At 38.5% G+C, this 21,744-nt stretch overlaps 1 protein-coding gene across 1 annotated transcript in view; it reads left to right on the top strand.

The window, feature by feature from the left end:
* Positions 1 to 485: 485 nt before the first annotated feature.
* Positions 486 to 21,744, top strand: part of LOC149226848 (uncharacterized) — an 81,268-nt gene continuing 60,009 nt past the window's right edge. The window contains exons 1-2 of the mRNA XM_089380315.1: positions 486 to 1,519; positions 2,027 to 3,155. Coding sequence (XP_089236441.1) covers positions 486 to 1,519; positions 2,027 to 3,155 — 2,163 coding nt within the window. The remainder of the gene's footprint in view (positions 1,520 to 2,026; positions 3,156 to 21,744) is intronic.

Here is a 21,744-nt window from a genome sequence, read left to right as displayed (position 1 = left end):
AGAGCAACGAACACCCCTGCCAACATTCCCCCATGAAATTCCTTTCCTTTAATTGCAGGGGCATGGCTAGTGCCTCCAAGAAACTAGCCCTGCACAGACTTTTTGAGATCGTTCCTGTTGACATTATACTTATTCAAGAAACCCTAGGCCCGACTGATCTCATATCCGACTCCTTAATCTCTATGTGTCATGGGTGGAATTTTTCGGCCATAGACTCTACTGGGCGATCAGGTGGCCTTGCGATTGGATACAACCCCAAATCTATCAGAGTCAATGCCTCCTGGGGAGGTCAGGGGTTTATGGGCATAGATCTCTTTTCGGCAGACCTAGGGCATAGCCTTAGGGTTATAAACATCTATGGCCCTTGTCAACAAAGGGAGCTTTTCTGGCAACACCTGCTTAGTCTCTCTATTTTCTCTGCTGAGCACATCATCATGGGAGGCGATCTCAATTTCTCCCTAGGCTATGGGGAATCATGGGGATCTATGGCTCAGGTGGATTCAATCACGGGATACATGACTGATCTCCTGGAAAGACACAATCTGATTGATGTCCCTATGAACAAACCTCTCCCCACTTGGCGGAATAGAAGGGTGGGTGAAGCTGCCCTTGCTCGCAGACTGGACAGATATATCATGAAAGGGACCCTTATTCAACAGATGCACCACTACAAACAATGGGTTGGAGCTGGAGGCATATCGGATCACTCCCCTGTATACCTGGAGATCTCGGGACCTATCCAAAAGCCAAAAGCCCTGTTCAAGTTTAATCATGTATGGCTTCAGGACCCATCTTATATTCGGATGGTCTCGGATTTTTGGGCAGCGAATCCGATTGATAGATCTGACTCTTTAGCAAAGGGTTTTTGCTCCAATCTATCACAGCTCAAGCACCTAACCATAAACTGGGCCAGAGAAAAGCATCAGAAGGAAAACTCGGCTCTTCTGCATATTGAATCAGAACTCTGCTCCCTACAGGATGAACGAGGTTTGGGGTTTGTCACTGTTGAAGATAAATCTCACCTGGTGGAGCTTGAAAGCCAGAAGTCACAAATTCTAAAAGATAGAGAGGAATCTATTCACCTTCGAAGCAGAGCTATTTGGTTAAAAGAAGGGGATGACAACACCTGGTTTTTCCACAATTATGCAAAAGGCAGAAAAGTCACAAATACTATCTGGAGCATGTCGAATCCTGAGGGAGGTGTGGCTGACACTTTTAACAAGCTCTCACACTTAGGATCTTCACACTTCAGGAATCTATACAAAAATCCCCCGGGCTCGACTATTGCTGATATTATAAATATTGCTGGTCATTTCCCCAGATTTGTACAAGGGGATGAAGCAGAGGCTCTTTTTGATCCTGTGACTCCTGGGGAGCTTGAGGGCACATTGAAATGGTTCAAAAAGGATAAAAGCCCGGGTCCGGATGGTTGGACCATTGAGTTCTACCTTGCTTTCTATGAGTTGCTCAGCCATGACTTGCTAAGGGTAGTGGAGGAATGTCGAGTAACAGGGACCTTGTATAATGCCATCAACTCGACTTTTATCGCTCTCATTTCGAAATCAGACTCCCCATCCTCCTTCAATGACTACAGACCTATATCCCTGTGCAATTGTCTCTATAAGATCATCTCCAAGATCATTGCAAACCGTCTCCGCCCTATCCTGTCCCGTCATATCGCCCCCCAACAATTTGCCTTCCTTGAACACCGTCAGATTCATGAAGCTATTGGCTCGGCCCAGGAAGCCATCCACTCCATCTGGACCCGTCACCAAAAAGCCATCACCCTAAAAATCAATTTGGCTAAGGCATTTGATCGTGTCAGCTGGCTATACATTAAGATGCTCCTTATCCACCTGGGGTTCCCTCACAATTTCATTACTTGGATCATGGCCTGCATTACCACTCCTACTTTCAGTGTGCTTATAAATGGGTCTGCATCTCATTTTTTCCATTCTGAAAGAGGTCTCAGACAGGGTTGTCCCCTGTCTCCCCTTCTGTTCTTAATTGTCATGGATGGTCTCAGCCGATTGATCGCGTCAGCCAAGAGAGATGGGGAGCTATGTGGTCTCAAGATATCTGATGACTGCTTCCTCACCCACCTACTGTTTGTGGATGATGTCATTATTTTCCTTGATGGCAGTATCAGGGACTCTCGAACTTTCTCAAAGATCCTCTCTCTTTTCTCATCAGCCTCTGGTATGATAGCAAATAATTCAAAATCCACCATCACTTTCACTCGTACTTCCATCCATGAGTCTCAATTTTCTCACCATCTGTTCCCTTATTGCATCAATCCTCTAGATCAGGGTCTTAAATACCTGGGCTTCTGGATCAAGCCTATCAGCCAGAAGATAGCTGATTGGACTTGGCTCATCTCAAAATTGGAGAAGAGGCTTAACATTTGGAGTCACCGATATTTGTCCAGGGCAGGCAGACTAGTACTGATAAAATCTGTTCTTGAGGCAATGCCTGTCTATTGGATGGCCCTTGCCTGGATTCCGAGAAGCATATTGACCAGACTGCACCAATTATGCAATAGATATTTATGGAATGGGAACCAAGATAAGAGGACTTTTGCATGGGTGGGCTGGAACAGGATAGCGTTGCCCAAGAAATGGGGAGGCTGGGGATTAAAAGACCTGCCTTATTTCGCACAGGCACTTGCAGCAAAGATGGGGTGGACTTTGCTCACGGGACAGAATCTTTGGACCTGCATCTCATATCATAAATACATTTGGCCTATGAATATCATGGAATGGATTCGACTTCCAAACTGGCCCAAAACTGGCATCTCATCTGTGTGGAAGGCATTACTGCACTCTTTGCCTCTCATTAGAGACAATCTGGTTTGGAGAATCAATGATGGAAATTTGGCCCGCATTGGTTTAGATCCATGGATTGGAAGCGGTGAAGGCATCTGTTATCAAGGAACCTCATCTAGCATCTACACTCCCATGAGATTAAGGTCCTTGCTAACATTGCAGATCCTCTCAATTCCACCATATTTTCACAATGATGGAAATTTGCACATCAAATCAATTTACCACATTGCTGGCATTAAGAATGGAATGATTATATTACAGCTCTTCTTGAATCGCATATCAGGATCAAAGAGGGACTGGATCAACTCATATGGCACCAATCAGATAGTGGTTTGTATACTCCAAAGGTGGGCTACCAAGTGCTGATATCACACAAAGTTTCGGATTTAATTGCATTCTAGTGGAGGGCTATTTGGAAGCTCACAGCACCACCTCGGATCAAATTATTTTTTTGGTGTATACTAAGAGATAAAGTTCCTACTGGTGAAAATCTCATGCACCGAGCCATCTACAGACCTACTTGGTGCACAATATGTAAAAACGCAGCTGAATTGACCCCACATCTCTTTCTGAAATGTACAAGCCTGATGGAACTGTGGCAAAACATATCAAATTCCATCAGTTTCACGAGCATGTGGGAGGGTGATGACTTGAATAGAGCATGGGAAAGTTGGTATCATAGGCAAAAAAGATCAAAATTATAGAGCCTTCTTCCTATAATCTGCTAGTATCTCTGGTTGGCACGAAACCGAAACATATTCGATGGCAAACCCGTGAGCTGGCCACACACTTCTGCGCTGATCATTTCGACCTTCAAGGATATACCTGAGCCTCCTCAACCTCGTGCCCGAAGGCCTCATGACCCTCCACACATCGATAAAAATGTCCCTTGGGCATTTTTTGATGGTGCAGCCCAACAACAAGGTTGTGGAGATGGTTTCATCCTTTACATTAACGATCTACATTACTATAAAGTCAAAATGGGCTTGGGGATTGTCTCAAACAATTTTGCCGAACTCATTACCCTCCGTCATCTCATGCATTTCTCATTGGGCCATCACTGCATGAACATTCATATATATGGAGATTCGAAGATCATTATAGACTGGTTCAATAATATTACTACTTGCCACACTCACACACTCAGCATTATACTGGATGAAATAAATAATATGAAGGCACATTTTAATGATATCACTTGCAATCATATCTACAGGGAACACAACAGCAGTGCCGACGAACTATCCAAGGCGGCCACGTCACTTCCCCGAGGAGAGTGGTTGATCCAGGAGCAGCGAGGGTCAAATGATTTCCAATATTACCATCGACCCTACATAGACCCTCACTACCACAGGGCAGACAGTCCATGATCTGAATGGCTGACAAAATTTTGATGATGTTATTGTACAGTTTTTTGTATATATTTATGATCTGAAGTATATAAAAGGCCCTGCGTGGCAAATAGGTACATAAAACAGAAAATACTTGTTCTTGAACATCCTGCATGATGATTCTGGTAAATATGTTGACATATTTTTGACCTCTTGCTGAGCCCTCAGGCTGATCAGAGTTACAGCATATGCATTAGTGCATCTACAATATGTAATTTTTCAAAGTATAATGAAAGATTACGATTTTTCCAGGGGAAAAAGTAATGAATTAAGGATTTTTCGAAATGGATGGAAAATTGCCTATTAAGGTTTGGAATAACCTTATTCAGCAATAATAGATGATTACCTTACATTACCATTATTAATTTTCAATACATTTTCACAGTGAAACAAAAACATAAATACATATAGGAGCCATTCTAAGAACACATTCCACTTATATCTCTTTCTAAGAAATTGGTGTGCCGTGAAAATTATTTCTTGATAAAAGAATGATCCACCAAACCAATTAGGACTCATTCTTCCTACAAGAACTCCCCTCGAGCTAGTTTGACATCGAGATTAGCCTATTCCAAAAATGACCACACTAGGTCTAGCCTAGGATAATCATTGACCATACAAGATCGAACCTTAGGATTCCACTTGGAAACTACCTCTAGATTTCCCTTTTGGGTAGCATCGTGGCTCCTTCCATAAAATCCCATCTAATGGTATGGATATATACAACTTTTTTCCTCCTCTGTTAGGCCTTCTCCAACGAGGCTCCAAGCTCACAAGGTTGCCTCATGTTTTTTCCTCTCTCACCCTCTTGGATCCCTTTTCCCTAACTGAGATGATTTATTCTTCTAACTTTCTTTTAACTGTTTGGTATGTGAAACTCTCATTTAATATCATTTGCACTGTAATTTTCGTGGATGGCCATAAATAATATTTATTAATTAAATTTAAAAAGATAAACATTTATGTTTATCACTTATTCATACCATGTATTCAACATGGCCTTTAATCAATGAAGCAAGGTTAGAAAAAGTAAATTAGAACATTTATGATTCATTGTGGGGTATTACATTTTCTCCCCCACTTGGGGAGAACTAGGAGATGGTCTAAGGAAAAGGAAAGGAGAAGAGATAGAAGGACTATAATGGAAGGTGACAGTGGGCTAAGAGTTGTGCATAGGAAGGAGAAGGGATATGATGGAGTAAGAGAGTTACGAGGTTGACAGTTTAAGGAGAAGAATGAGTTTTTTATGGGGTGACATGGGAGGATGATAATGAGTGTCGATTCTTGTCAAGAGAAGAAGCAAATATGGAGGGGCTAGGAGAGTCCACTAAAGGACAATGAGTAGTGCTAGTGACGAGAGTTATGAAGGGATGAAGTTTGGTACATCAAAAATAGAGGAAGGAGAAGGAGAAAAACTGAGTCTACATAGTACAAAAGCTTTAGGACCATAACTACAAAATGAAACACTACCTACCATTGAGCCCACGATCCCACGCATATCCATGAACTAGGTAGTGAGCACTCAATGCATTGATATGATTAACATACATAGCAATTGTTGTTAATGACAATGAAATACTAGTAATAGTGGGATTAGTTAGACTATAGCAGCTTTGATAGAAGGTCCTCAAGTTCAAATTTGTACACAATTGGGCGGTAAATTTCTCATAGTTCAACAAGTGTAGGTGGGAGTACTTCATTGGGAAATATTGCCAAAAAATGCAATGGAAATCATCGAATTATGGATGCCAATGTTTCATGGTGCCAGGATTGAGGACCCATAACAACATCTATTTGTGTGCGAGGCCATGTGGACAACCAAATATGTCTAGGATGAGGCCATGAAGAATGCACAAATCATAGCAACCTTTATGGATAGTGCATTTTAATGGTATATGAAGTTCAAAATCATGACTCTAGCTAGACAGAATAAGAGTAGAGTGGATATCACATGAGCATTGATTATGGAGTTCCAAAAGCCAAAGTTAGAGTCCTAATGCGTTACAAAATTGAAGGAAATCAATCATTTTCCAAGTGAGTTAGAATGGTAATTTAATGAATGATTCAAATTTTTAAAGGATAATCTAACATTCAAGATCCCGAATGCAAAACATAAAGACTTGTACATTGGAGGACTACCTCCAGAAATCAGTTTAGCATTAAGACAATAGTGGATAGGTGTATAGTCATAGGCTCTAGGACTTGTGTTAAAGGTAGAGGCTTCACCGGATAGTAGGTGGATAGAAAAATGGCATGGGATAGGTGTAGTCATAGCTAGTTGTGTTAACCTTACAACCTCAGTACTTCATGAAGGGGAAGGAAAAGTGGGAGGAAGTATCATGTACCATCTATTGTATAGAAGGCCACCATATAAATGAAAGAAAGTTATTGACCGAATATATGGTGATTGAAGTAGTGAAACAACTTGTGTAGCGCAAAGGAATGTGGTGTGAGATTTGTCAATTGTGGGGCCAAATATTGATGAGTTTCCCAATGATGGAAGTATATGAATCCTAGGACCATACTTTTCTTTGGATATCTTTTAAATGAGTAAGGCATGATATCCTTCATTTCTGTGCATTGGAGTTGAAATGTGAGCACACATTTGACTCATTCTAGTTGTAGGGACCTGAAGGAATATAGGCCATGACAATTGGGATCAACCGAGCTCGATATAACCAGAGTTGATAGTACAATTAGCAAGGCCGAGGATGAGGCATGGTGGCTAGAGGACCTAGAGGTTTGGGTCAAGGAAGAGGAGGATTTTTTGAGTGAAAAGCACCATATTTTTATACAATTATGGCAACAGGGGCACTCGACATGAGACTACACTAACCCTATATGCACATGTATCTATTACAAGTCATTATACCATTCAACATAAAAATGTCCCCATGTCATTTCTAAGTGGGAGGAGAAGGAGTGACCCAATGTGGACATGATAGTTTTCGAAACTTGCAAGAACCAATAACAAGTAGGCATAGTGACTCAAGGAGGTCTGAAGATAGGAGAAGATTCTACAAATCCTAGATCACCATAGACATAGTACGTAAGGATAACACCTGAACAACCTTTGAGATTCAAGTCTTCGTCAGAGAATACTACATATAAGGAGACTCAACAAGAGTTGTTCATGGAAGAATGGGATAGGCTAGAGGAAATGCATGAGATGATTGTGTCTGAAATATATGATAAAACTATAGGGAATAAGAAAAGGAAAACATTATATCCAATTCAAAATCTACTGCAAAGTTGTTGAGACTTGGTAAAAGATCCCCAGGATCTAGAAAATTCTAGGAGGATGGTGGAGTAGTGTGCTAATGGACCTGAGTTAATAACTATGTAGACTTTACCATGTAAAGTAAAACAGGTGGCATGCTGGAAGACAATGATCAGAGACTTTTGGTTCAGTGGACTCATCGAGGAATATAAGATGGATAACATGATCTTGGACTTGGGGTCCAATGTAAATATCTTACCAAAAAGAACATGGGTGATGGTACGAATGTTAAGACTAACTTGGTCACTGATTGAACTTAAGTTAGCTAACCAACATCGTATATTTCCCATTGGATGGCTAACGGAAGTGCTAGTGGAAATTTACAAGGTGTCTCACATTACTGATTTTGAGGTGATCAATATTATGGATGAAATTGATCCCTATATTGTTTTGCTAGGAATCAATGGGGATTTTGATAACAAAGTAATCATTATTTTATAGAAATGACAAATGATATTTGAGGATGGAGACATGTGATTTATAACACTGTTGGATCTACGTGAAGGAGATCGATATATCGAACTAGTCAAGGGAGAGCTTCTCTGGGAGGAGTTGGACAATATTCATAATGTTATAGCCTAACAGGAGGACTATATAAATCCCATGCCTAACGGAATGTTGAGATGGTGCAATATGTATCCTATGCCTCACATTATGAGGAATTTTTAGACAATTGGTTGAATTTATTGCATGAAGTTAGTAAATGGAAATGTACACACATCACAAGGATAGTGCACTCAATATGAATTGAGGTCCATAACCCACCTTGCTTCAATGGGTTTCTTGAGGTAGATATTTTTGTACAAGAATTTGAAGCCCAAATACCAAAATTTCAGAGGATTTCACCACTAGACATGTTGTTGTGTGCAACCCTAGCCAAATTGTGGGTTGCACATAAGTTATAAGTAACAAGATGGAAATAGTGTAAGAAAATGATGAAGATTAGGTTCGGGAGTAGCTTTGGGGTCTGTGGGGATAAGTGGAATTCCCTAGACACACTTGAAGTAGTATGTTGTAGCATGGACCAAGGGATGAGTGCCACAATAGGAGTGGGAAAATCGATTTATACACACCTTGGACACCATTATAACTAACTAGTATGTTAATTTGGAAGTGCACAAATGAACCAAGGATTGTAACGCAATGGTGAAAATTTATAGTGCTACATGAAGCATTAAATGTGTTGGGACAAAATATATTCACTTCTAAGGAACTGATAATGGTGGGGAACATGCCATTGTGCTCTATGCATCAACACCTGCATATAACATAGGAGTTTTTGGAGTGCTACAACATAGCATAACAAGGAGAGGAGGAAGAGGATCCCTCGAACATCAAATTCTAAAAGTGGAAGGGGAGCACCAAGTAGGTGGACTACCATTACAATCTCTAGAGTACAAACAACCTATTTGAAATTAGAAGGTGAACATTAGTACAGAGGAAAGTCCCCAGCAGGGAAACTTTTAAGGATGGAAATTTATCTTAAATTATAGAAACCTTGGCAAGTATTACTAGTCCTTAATATGAAAAATGTAAAATAATAGGTGATATCCTTGTAAAAAAATTCAAATTTCTAGTGATTTTATATATAGCCTCTACAAAATTTTGGTGATATTTGAGGTAAAATAATTTGATATTATAAAATTTGGACGAATATTTTTTAAGAAAAATGAAAATTGGCACATATTTTTTGGCGAAAAAATAGAAAAATAGACCACTTGCGAATATCAGCCGCTAAAATTTTCCTTGGTCCCCAGATCATGGCCATTGCAGAGTATTGGGATGAAAATGCCATCGAGAAGGTTGTAGACTTTCTACGTGAGTATTATGATCTGATCCTTAACAATATTCAGAGAGAGAGAGAGAGAGAGAGAGAATTTTGTCACCCAGGTTGAACCCAGGAGAGGGAGAAAAATGTTCATAGTTAATTGGTAGGGTACAAAAATTAGAATTAGAATGGTTGAATTAATCAAATTTTAATAAAAAAGGGTACTGCTCATTCTAGATATGAATACAGTTTGGTGTAGGAGCATTCATGTGCAGTAGTGATGGCTAGTGGCTGTAGGGATCATAGTTCTTATGGAGTGGTAGATTAAACTGATCCTCTGTGCTAGAAGGGATGATTATAAAGGGGAAATAAAGTGGTATAAGAAGTATTGAAAGATAGACAACACGTAGTGTTGGGGGACAACCCACTAGAGAATTTTTTTATGTGAAATTTAGAAAGGGAATGTGGAAATTGTATCCTTGGAATTTGAATACACCAATAATAGTGGATTCCAACATGTGAAGGTTCAGAAATTCATAGCAAGGTTGGAATCACATCATGATGACCATGCTGAATGGTAACTCAGTTTGAATGAAATAAAGTGGCTCGAGAGGTTGTCAAATTTTATTAAGGCTACTAATGGAAGAACGCAAATTATCATATTCAACCATATATTATCATGATGAAGACCCAAATGAGGATAATACTATAGTGAAGGAAATATAATCTTTTGAAACTAGATAGCCCGAGAATGGTAGCATGTGCAAGCCATCATATCTAGTTGATAAGAAGGAATTCAAAGATTCATATCAAAATATCATAATGACACCCTTAATTTCATAATCACCTACAAGGGGAGAGGAAGTGACTTGAAGGGATATAATACAGTACTCATGGGACGACGTGGTGCAAAGATATTATATGGAGCCATCTCAAAATAGTTAAACTTAGAGAATAAAAGAGTATTTCATGATTGTATAGTGTGGTATAGTAGAAAGCTGGCACAAAGTGAAAATAGATACAATGAGATAGACAGACAAAGTTGAAGGAGGAATGAGAAAGGTTAAGGAACTAACCGGAGAAGATGTTCTAGTTGTTGGTGATTATAGGGCAATATAGCTACAGAGAGGGAGATTGTGTTGAAATAACCCAAGATGGTATAACAAGAACAAAAGAGTTTGTCCATGGGTGGTGGTTCTATTGTCTCAAGCGGCATGCATGAGGAAATGCCCCCTCCACTCACATGAATGTTTTTCACATTGGAATATATTTATACTAATTAGCTTAGCCTTACACTGCATTTGGCAAGGCTTTGTGGTCATATATTCCAGATAAATGTTGGGGAAATCTCTACCACGGGGATTCTACCACCAGAACAAGGGTTTGTCATGATGCATGATGGGGTGGAATGGGGATAGAAGTAGTAGAAACCCTGCTCTCATGGATGCAAGGAAATGAAAACACTTCACGAGCACTTGGTTGCTACATGAAAAAGGATAAGCCTTCATATCACAACGACCCTCGTGGTACCTTGGAGAAGGATCGAGGGTCGATGCCTAGCCTATAGCTGCTAGAGGAAGGAGAAGGTATATCAACAAGAAAGGGTTAATGATCAAGGATAGCCATTAAATATGACCTGCGAGCAACAGTGGTGGCAAGGATTCTTTTTCTGAGGACATCATGATGGAGGGGAAAAACCCTTTGACCTATTTTAAGAGAAGCAATCCAACAAGACTTCCTCATCATACATGCGACTATTGTACTAAAAAAATATATAACCTCACTAACAAAGAAGTATTACCAAAGCCATGGGAATAGAAGGAGGATTTGGTGGCTTGGGATGAGCCACATTTTTCTGTTGGGGGCTTCTTTGAGCACATTTTTTTTTTAGGTATTAGATTGCACAAAAGAATTGAGGAGTGCTGAAGGGATGGGTGGAGTGAAACATAGAGTTGGAATACCATGTAATGCATAACATAGGAGGATTTCATATACGAAGGAGGAATTTTCACCCGAGGACATGAGGCACGTGATACGAAATATCATTAGTCAAGATTTTGTTGCAGGATGGAGCTAACAAAGGATGTCCTAGTAGGGCAGAGGTTATAGATCTTTTACATGATAATGGCGAATGGTGGAGTGGAGAAGTTTGGCGAGGATATTTCAAAGGAATATTAGTATGCATGTACCATCTCAGGGATGGGATCAAAAAATATCCAAACGACCTATGAGATAACTGGAAAGACTAGGTAGAGGGTTGAGAAGATTTGAAGGGCATCCAAGTGATGATAAGAAGGGTGCTGAAGGTAGAACACGGGTTTGGCAAAGGATGAAGATGAAATGTAGAGTTTTCTCTTGGGTACGTGCTGTATGTATTTGTATGTCTGTAGTGGTAGGCATGGATGTTAGAGTGAGTAGCCATTGGGAATCCCTATTATATTATTCATGCATATATCTATATCTAGTTTTGGACTATGGGCTTTGTTCACTCTCTCTGTTTGGTATATATTTGAAAGGCTACTGAGCTTGCTGGTTTTATGAATGTGACATAGTGCATCACACATTTTCCATTTATGATAATATAATATAATGGATGGTTTAGTTTCCCCCTATATTTCATGTTGATGCATAAATACATGATGTTGTTGATGTCGTCTAGTATTTTTTCTGTTAAATGGTTTGTAATGGTTCCAAATACTTGTAAACTTGTTTGATGTTCTAGATATTCATAAGGCAGTTAATGCTGATAAATAAGTTTGTTTAACAGTTAGGGAATTTATCCTTAATATTGTTGACATAAGAATTAATGGTTGAACATATAACTCACTATGACATCATATGCATTCTCACTTATGGCTTGTGCATTGTCTACTAATTCTAGGGCCTTAAAGAATTACGTAGTGTGTAGTCCTATGTTTATGGTGAAGTGCTTGATAGGCAGGAGTTGAGTGTCACAATTCATAGACAATCATTTCACACTATGGAAACTTGGTTGTCACTGTCACCCATTAGTATATCGATGAAAGTTCACCCACTTCATTCATGTTATCGAAAGCGCCAATGTTGAGCAGTTTTTGTTGCCTACTGTGTAGAAATATCAGGTCTATCAAAAACTCATCCACCATTGTCGCATAAAAGTATTTATCATAAGTAGAATACTTTTTTTTCCTTATTCCATTTCTCACTTAAATACACAATTGATTTTCCATCACTGATAAGGATAACTTTGATAGTTGTTCCACTAGCATCGCATTGTACGTCAAAAGGATTTTCGAAATGAGTCAAAATTAAAATATATTTCATTTTCATTTTCTTATTTTAATTGGAATGCATCTTTTTCCATTGTTGTCCATCAAAATGGTTGATATTCCTTCATAATTATCTCCACTACTAGTGCACAAATGCGATCAAAATTATGAATAAATTTCCTGTAAAAGCTAGGCAATCTATGGAAAGTTATCACTTCATGGATATTAGTTGGATAAGGCCAATATTTATTGGATTTTTGCTTCTCAGTGGCCATTTTCAGCCCTTTACAAGAAATACTAAATCTTGAATAAAGAAATTATATGTTAAGGAAGGAACACTTTTTCAATTTTATTAGAAGTTTCTCCTATTGCAATTTATTTAGTATCAGTTTTAAAAACTTGAATTAATCCTCCTTAGTCGTATTCTACAGAAGGAAATCATCCAAATAAAGGATTATGAAGATACCAATGAATTCCTTGAGGACTTTATTCATGAGCCTCATGAAAGTGTTGGGTGTTTTGGTCTATCCAAAAGGAATAACCAACCACTCTTACAAGTCATCATAGGTATTGAACATTTTCTTACACATGTTCCCTTCTCTCATTTGAATCTAATGGTACCCTTTATTTAAATATATTTTGGAAACTCGTACCATTTAGATAATATATAATGTCATTCATACGGGGCAAAGGAAATTTGTATTTTATGGTTATCTTCTTAGTCACTTTCGAAAGAGTGCACATTCTTCAACCTCCATATTTTTTTAGACTAAGGACAACTTTCACAACAGAAGGGCTTCTGCTTTCTCTGATTAGGCCTTTGCCCAACAACTACTCGACTTGCTTCCTCATTTCTTCATTTTCTATAGGGGTCATTCTATAACCTACCTTGTTAGGTAGATTAGCTGCTCAAATTGAGACTTTAATATAATGATACTCCTCGCAAGTGGCAAAGAATTAGGTAACTCATCCCCAATAACAACAGAAAATTCATCTAATATTGATTGTATTTGAGTAGGAAACTAATTTAGATGTGTGTGTGTGGGTAAATATGGTTTACATCTTACCAGTTACAGTGAATTGTATCTCTTCTTCTTGCTTGACTTCTTGTAGCAAATATTTATGGGCCATCATTAATACATGTGGGCCTCAATCCTCTTTAACTTCATTGTCCTACAAATATAACAACATGTGCTTGTAGTTGTCTTTCTCAAAATATTATGTTTTCTTCCTTCCGTCATGTATAACTCTGCCATATTGGCACAACTTGCCCAATAAGACATGGAAAACATCCATATCCATGAGGTCGCGCAACACCTCATCCTTGTAGCTACTGATTTGAAATTTCATCTTTCTCTGTTCATTGACAAGAATCAAGTGTCCCTTTTGTAACCACATCACGTGATAAGGAAGGGTATGTATCATCCTTTCCAACCCCAATTTCTCCATCATTTAAGCAGTACTAGTGCTGCCACTATGAATAATTACATTGCATCATTTTCAGTTTGACTTGTAGATTATTCTAAACAAATTCCTCACTTGTGGTGGTTCTTGCTTGTCATTTTCCCCTCTAATTAAAATTCTCTTTAGCATCAGAGACTCACCCAATTAAGTGGTTTCATATTTTACTTATGTTCTTGTTGCCACATCCTTGGACTTTGCAATAGGTGCTCCTCTTTGACTTGTCGATTTATTTTCATGAAAATTCCATGAGAGATGGCCTATCTTTCCATATATGTACCATCTCACTTTCGTGTTTGAACCCCTACCTATTCAGGAAAATCTCGTACCCCTTGTTTTTCCTCCTCTTTGATATTAACTGCTTGAACTCCTGACTTATTATCTTGGATTCTAGGCTCTTCCTTGATGGGAGACTCTTTGCCTCTAGCTAGAGTCCTTCCTGTACTAGGTTGACTATGCTTTCTAGCAAACTTTTCTTCAACCCTTAGTGTTGAGTAATATGCATCCTCCATAGTATTCAAGGATAGGAGGACGATTTATCCTTAAATTTCAAACCTCAACTCATTTATGTGAGTTGCCACCTTCTCCACATCTTCCTCCATGTGGCTTGATCCTATATTGACCTTGTAGAATTAGTCTCTACGTCATCTAATTTGGCCCCAAATTCGGTAATTACCTCAAAAAATTAAACTAGTAATCATGGGTCATAAATGTTCTCTTAAACTTATCCAACATCTTATCCTCACTTTTAACCTTCTCTTTTCCTTTTTTTCTCCGATCTGTGTACAACACATACCACGATAGTGCTACATGCCTCATGGTTTTAGTGTACTTGACCTTCTAGTTGTCCTCAACATCCTCATAGACAAAATACTTCTCTAGAGTGTTGGCGCAATACAAGAGCTCTTCCACTTTGAGGGTGGCATAATGTAGTTGCACTTCCATATTTTTTCTAGGGCCAACCATGGTGACTAGCTTAATCAAATTCTCTTCATGCTACTCTCTTCTTAAATCTCTTTGTATCACTTCCTCATAACTCGTACCCTCACTCTCACTCATGTCTTTGCATGACGTTCTCATCTCTTAATAGTTTACATGGATTCTATTCTTACCTATATGTTCCTCAACTCCAATCTCTAGTCACCATACACATGCATGGTGCCATAATATAGGGGAACTTCAAGATTTTGCGTAGAGTCAACCTTGGTGACTAGCTTAATCAAATTCTCTTCATGCTATTCTCTTCCTGGAGCTCCTGTATCTCTTCCTCATAACTCTTGTCCTCACTCTCACTAATGTCCCTTGCATCATGATCCAATCTTGCCTAGGTATACTTCAACACCAATCTCTAATCACCATCCATTTCATGCCGTTATTCCTTTTATATGACTTGTTCTTATATTGAGCCTGTAAAATTCCTCTATATACTTTTTGAGCATCATGGATTTCTACCCCAAATTTTGTAAGTGCCTCAATAAATTCAACTACTAATCCACTCGCATAAATTTTCTCTTAAACTTAACTAACATCATATCCCATCTTTTAATCTTCTCTTTTCCTCTTTTTCTCATGTGTGAGCACAACTCACTCCACCATTGCACTGCATCCGTAGCGGTTACATCGTGCATGACCTTCCAGCCCTCATGAACATCCTCATTGTCAAAATTCTTCTCTAGAGTGTTGATCCAATACAACAACTCTTCCAAATTCACGGTGCCATAATATAAGGGCACTTCCATATTTGTTCTAGTGTCAACCTTGGTGACTAACTCAAATGCTCTTCATGCCACTCTCTTCCTAGAGCTCCCTGAACTCTTAACCTCACACTCACTGATGTCCCTTCCATCATGTTCTCATCTCTCGGCAATTTACATGGCTTCCATTATTTTATTTCTTAGATATGTTTCAAGTCCAGTCTCTAATCACCATACATTTCATGCCCTTATTCCTCTCCGAAAAAGCATATTAATAGCACGTTCTTAAAAACTTCTTCAAATTTACTTGTAACAAGCATATTAACAACACGCTCTTAAAAACTTCTTCAAATTTATTTGTAGTTACAATTTTATTAGAGCACAAATGCACACTCTAATACTACAAATTAATGTCGCAGTACCATAATTAAAATTTTCTGCCCTCAATATCTTTACAACATGCACAACTAAAAGAAAAATTTGAGACCCTCCAATTATTTTATCCTAGTTTTTTCAGAGCTCAAGTGAACACTCTAATACTACAAATTAATGTCGCAGTTTCATAATTAAAATTTTCTTCCCCCAATATCTTTACAACATGCAAAACTAAAAGAAAATTTTTAGACCCTCCAATAATTCTGTCACATTATTTCTCGCGAGGAAAATGTTTTTAACTCTTTCTTCTTTTTTTTAAATTAAATAAAATCGCGATTGTGTTGACAAAGCACAATTCCCAATACAAGTCAGGATCAGACTGTAGGGAGATTGAGCGAAGCTCTCTATCTCTTCCTTGATAAGGCATTACTTCAAACCCTATCAACCACCCCACAGGCTGGGTTGGGGGGTCGGCTCACAATTCTATTGACTAATTGTATGCTGATAGCCCAACTACCGAATAACTAGCAGGAACCACTGTACAAGGTCGGTGTTAATCTCTACTGCCCAGTTTGTGGAATGCAAGACTTTCGTTGGGTTTCCAATTAGGGGCCCATCAATTCACTCTTCCACCTAAGGTTGGAGATTTCAGTATTTTGTTACTGAGGTTTCTTTGTATTTGATGAGGTATCCCAACTTTTCCTTAATAAGTATTTCTCACTAGGGAAGTTTATCCAATGGGATACTCCTCAAACTATCTAAAACAAATCTAATTCATCACTATTCATATACTCTCCATGATTCATGATGGATGAGGAATTCAACTACCTCCATAGACTCGGCACATTAAAAATTAACTTCATGCAGAGATTCGCAATTAGAGGAAAAAAACATACGTATTATCTTAAACCAGAGATGATTTAGACTGTAACAAGACAAAATTAAAATTTCAAACAGTGTATATATACAATGTGGCAAAGAGAAATATCCTTTAATGGGACACAGGTGTGCCTCTCATAGAAACATCTCTAAAATGGACAACTATACCTTTTTCCAGAAGCCCTAGCGAGAAAACAAAACAACTATGAAACTATCCCATAAAATGGACATATCTACAACCATAAAAAACACATTAAATTCACAACTAGGCATTTTTCTAGAAGCCTTGGCTAGAAAGAACAACTATCTCATAAAAGGGACATATGCACGAACACAAAAAAAAAACACATTGGTATAGTTGTCCTCAAGGGACATAAGTCAAACTGATGGTAAGGTATTTATAAAAAATGTTTCAAGAAAAGAGAGAATGGAGCAAATCACATTGGTATAGTTGTCCTAAAGGGACATAAGTAAAACTGACTGTAATTTATTACAAAAAATATTTCAGGAAAAGAGATGATGTAATGTCCCGAGAAAAATTGTAAATATTTTATTTACCGTTGTATGAAAAACAAATTGGACAATATTGTTATGTTCTATTTAGTGAAATAATATTATTAATTTTCTAAAGATTAGGAAATGATTGAAGAGTAACAGATTTTGTAACTTCTCATGAAAGAAGTGGAAAAGACAATTGCCTAAAAAACCCTAACTACCTCCCCTAACTGGGGATGCTCCAGAGAAAAGGAGTGTAGGGGAGGAAAAACCGGGCTGATAGGTCAGGTGGTAAGGGAAAAATAACTGCTAAGTATGGTGAGGACCAGATAGCAGAGGCACTGTGTGCAAGCAACTTGCAGAAGACTGTGGTCTTGTAAGAAAGCTTGGGGGGAGATTTGGTCCCGAAAGACAAATCTCATGGATGGGAGGCTGATGGGCAGCAGGAAACAGAGGTGACCACTTCCACTTGGAATTTTTCCTTTAAAGCACTACACAGGTAAGTGGTACCACTGGAAGTTATTTGTTGCATAAATGAAATTATGTGTCTTATCTGAGTTTGGAAAAGATGTTGAACAGATATCTAGCAAGTTAACAGTAGGACTGTAAATGTATTTAAATCTATATAGAAGCAGGAAGGTGGAGCCGGAATCGCCGGTCACAGTAGATTCTAGTTAAGTTTATAATAAGGTCTGCATTTATTTAGAATTGGAAAAACCCCATTCCAGGGTAGCGCAAGCTATGGAATTAATTCCTCTACGAGTCTTTAAATAATATGGAAATTATATATGATAAAATCACGGTAGTAGTAAATCTGGAAAGCAATTCTTGTTGCCTATGTAAAGTAAAGAATGCATGCTGGAAGTACTAGTCACGAGAAACAGAGAACCGAAATGAAAATATTTTAATAGAAAACTAAAGCCAAACCCTTGGGTGGAACGCCACTGGAAAAACGTGGGCTCGGTAACCAGGGTTAGAACCCGAGGGCCAAAGAATGAATCATGGGAAGGGTCGAAGTAGCTGGGAGGGACAAGAGTATGTACTCTAGAGTCACGTAGTTCTAGCCTTCTAGTGCAACTGCAAATTTATAAGTTTAAACTCGTGAGATTACTTAAACCCTGCGCAGAGGTGAAACCCCTTAGGGTTAGCAGTGACAGGGACAATCTCAAGCATTATAGCTAAGTTTAACAGATATTAAAACTTACAGTAGAAGAGCAAAGGTAGGCATTCTAAATTCCCAAGACAAGGACGTGATGATATAACAGAGATGCAAGACTTCTGGAGATTATTATTATTCATGAAACCCTGAAAATCGAAATTACACAACATAGAACTACCATATCGTTCTGACCCAAACTGTGAAAGAATTTTACCATAGAAATTGTACAGGAAATGAAATTATGAAATACATACTTCAAACAGAAATTGAAATGCGTATTCGTAACAATATATATATCAAGTAAAATGTCCAAAGAGTAAAACTCAAGAGATTTCCATAGTTCAAAAAAAAGTCATAACTGTAATACCAAAGCAAGGATTACTTACATGAATTCAGGAAAAACTCTAAAATATTTCCTACAAAAAAATAGGAGCTCGAATTTACATTCGTATGGCTCTGTATCCAATAAACTAGAAGTTTCTATACACCATGAAACTATACCAAACTAAGTTCTCAGGACTGGAGTCCCTTTCACAAATCTGAGTAGTAAAAACCTCACCAGCACAGCCATGACCTCAAGGCTCGCAGCCGGGTAGGCAACTTCCCCAAAGGGGGTAATGTCTATTCTTATAAATTAAAAGAAACTAACAAGGCATTCACCTGAAAATCATTACAAAACCCTGGAGCTTTCACCTTTCACCAAATCTAGAAGAAATCATTTACACCCTGAGAGCTGAGTCTCTAAAATAAAAAAAAATATGACTGACAGATATCCTCTCTATCAGATAAACATAAGATGTAGTTAACTCATACTCGGAAACATTCAGAGAGACTGTAGGGTATCCACCGGGCAAAAGCAGCTCCAAGACATCAACCATAGTTGCGACCCCTACGGTTGTAGAGCAATAGAAGCAACGTTAGCAATCGAATTATTAAGCAGGGAATTGTTGTATGATTACAAATAACAAGATCGATTGTATGCTATGCTTAAAATGAAAAAAAAAAAAAAAAACAGTTGCAAACATTTTACTTGAGAAATCTTCTGCATAGGAGAAGCCATGACCCTATATCTAGAAAGACCACCATCTTGGAGGAAGCCCTGGTTCGGTAGACAAATGCCAGCCACAATGCAGAGAAGGAAATGAAACAGAGCGGATGACGAGGAAAGGAAAAGGTAAATGAGGCGAAACACCCGAGAGCAGGGTTGGTAAACCTCCAGAAGAAGCCCACCGTAGGATCACATACCCAAGATCTCCAGCGTTGGAGCATCAAGGAGCCTGAGGTGCACTGCAGTGGAGTGACAAGTCTACCATGCCACGTACCAGGATAGAACAACAAGTTTAATGCCATTACCATAAACCACACCACAAGATAAATGAGCATGATAGATTGAGCGCTTAAGCACCAAGTCAAACAACTGGCGGAATGGTTGAAATTCCCAAGGTATGGGTAGCATTACTTCAACCTTTAATCGATGGCCTTTAATCAAAATCGATAACCCAGGAAATAAGTGCTGTAAAACTCCATTAAATGCAACTGTATTTACACCAAGTTAAATACACCAAGATTATTACCATGTTACATTTATCATGTTACAGTATGATAATGTATACCTTGTGTAATGTGTTAATTAGTAAAAAAAAATTACATTTACTTTTATCCTTTGGCATGTATGAACTGGAGGTGTGACATGTGGTGTCAGAGCCAAGGTTTACAAAGCTGGGCCTCTGGCAAATGTGCTAAGAAAAGATCAATTAATTATTATTTCTTGATGTTTCTTGATTATTGTTAACTCACTAACGTGTGGAGAACAGGAAATAACAGGTTGTGAGATGAATGGATGGTGTTCTACACAGAAATATGGCTGGCCCAAGACTTGCCACATTCCCTGGAAATAATCCTGAAATATGGATACATTTAGGAGAAGAGGCACGCAACACTAATCATACCATATTAGAAATAGTTCAGGAACTAAAGAATGAGATTGCCCACCTGCGAGAGGACAATGCAAGGCTAACCATTGAACAAGAGAAAATTATGAAAAGCTTTTCTGATAAGAAGAATTAGCGCCAGCCAATTCCTAGCCTTGACCAGGACCAAATGTCAAAGGAACAGGGTTACCATACAAAATATGAAGGAACAGGAGGAGGGGAAGAAAATCAGGAAAAGAAGTTGGACAATGTTTCAGAGAACCCCACATCAAAAAGGCAGCGAGTGGAATTACAAGGGGAATTCCGGAAAATTAAACCGCCACTCTTCAATGGAGAGCTGGAAGAAGTAGCCAAAGCCTGCTTAATTAACATGAATAAATACTTTCAATTATATGAGTACGATCACAATCTAAAAGCTCGACTGGCTATCTTTCAACTACAAGGGAAGGCCACTTTATGGTGGGAAGAGGTCAAGATTGTATGTGGGGTAAGTGAACAAAATATAACTTGGGAGAAGTTCCAAAAATTTTTCAAGGAAAGATATCTGACGGAACGATTTTATGATGAGAAAGCAAGGGAATTTCACGACCTACAGCTTGGACAACAAACCATGGATGAGTTCATCACCCGTTTTACCTCTTTTCTTAGATATGTACCTTACATACGTGAGGAAGAGGCCAAGGTACAATGTTTTGTCAGCAGTTTACCTATGGAAATGAGGGAGAGAATTGAGTTCGATAACCCAAAAAAATGGACGAGGTTATATGAAAATCCAGGATATGCTATCAGCAAAGCAAGCAGAAGGGTGAAATTCTGGGCAGGAAATGGGCTGATAAGAAAAATAATAGAATTGATATGGGCAATAAGGGAAATCGGGGCAGTGCTGGCAAAGGATTTTCTAAGGGACAAAACAATAGAAACCTTCCCAAAAACCAGCTCAGAATTAAGGCACCATCTGAAAAAAAATTTAGCGAGCAATCTAGTAGATTTGATAATGAAGGAACAACAAGACCCCTAGTGCAATGTTGCGGATGTGGGGGGCCACATTATGTTAAAAACTATCCTCATCGTAAAGGCATTGAACAGTTTTCACAAATCCACGAGGCATCAACAGTAGGTGATGTGGTCTGGAGCATTCCAAAAATTAATGCTGCTCTTGATGATCATTAGGCATAATATCAACCAACTATGGTGGAGTTTGAAGGTAAGATTTTTAATCATACCATATCTATTTTAAT

This window comes from Pinus tabuliformis, chromosome J (genome assembly GCF_031772625.1).
Source record: "Pinus tabuliformis cultivar Carrire ecotype Pingquan chromosome J, CPIR1, whole genome shotgun sequence".
In the NCBI taxonomy this organism is placed as follows: Eukaryota; Viridiplantae; Streptophyta; class Pinopsida; order Pinales; family Pinaceae; genus Pinus; species Pinus tabuliformis.
Note: the sequence above shows the minus strand (reverse complement) of the source record. Positions and strands in the feature narration are given on the sequence as shown.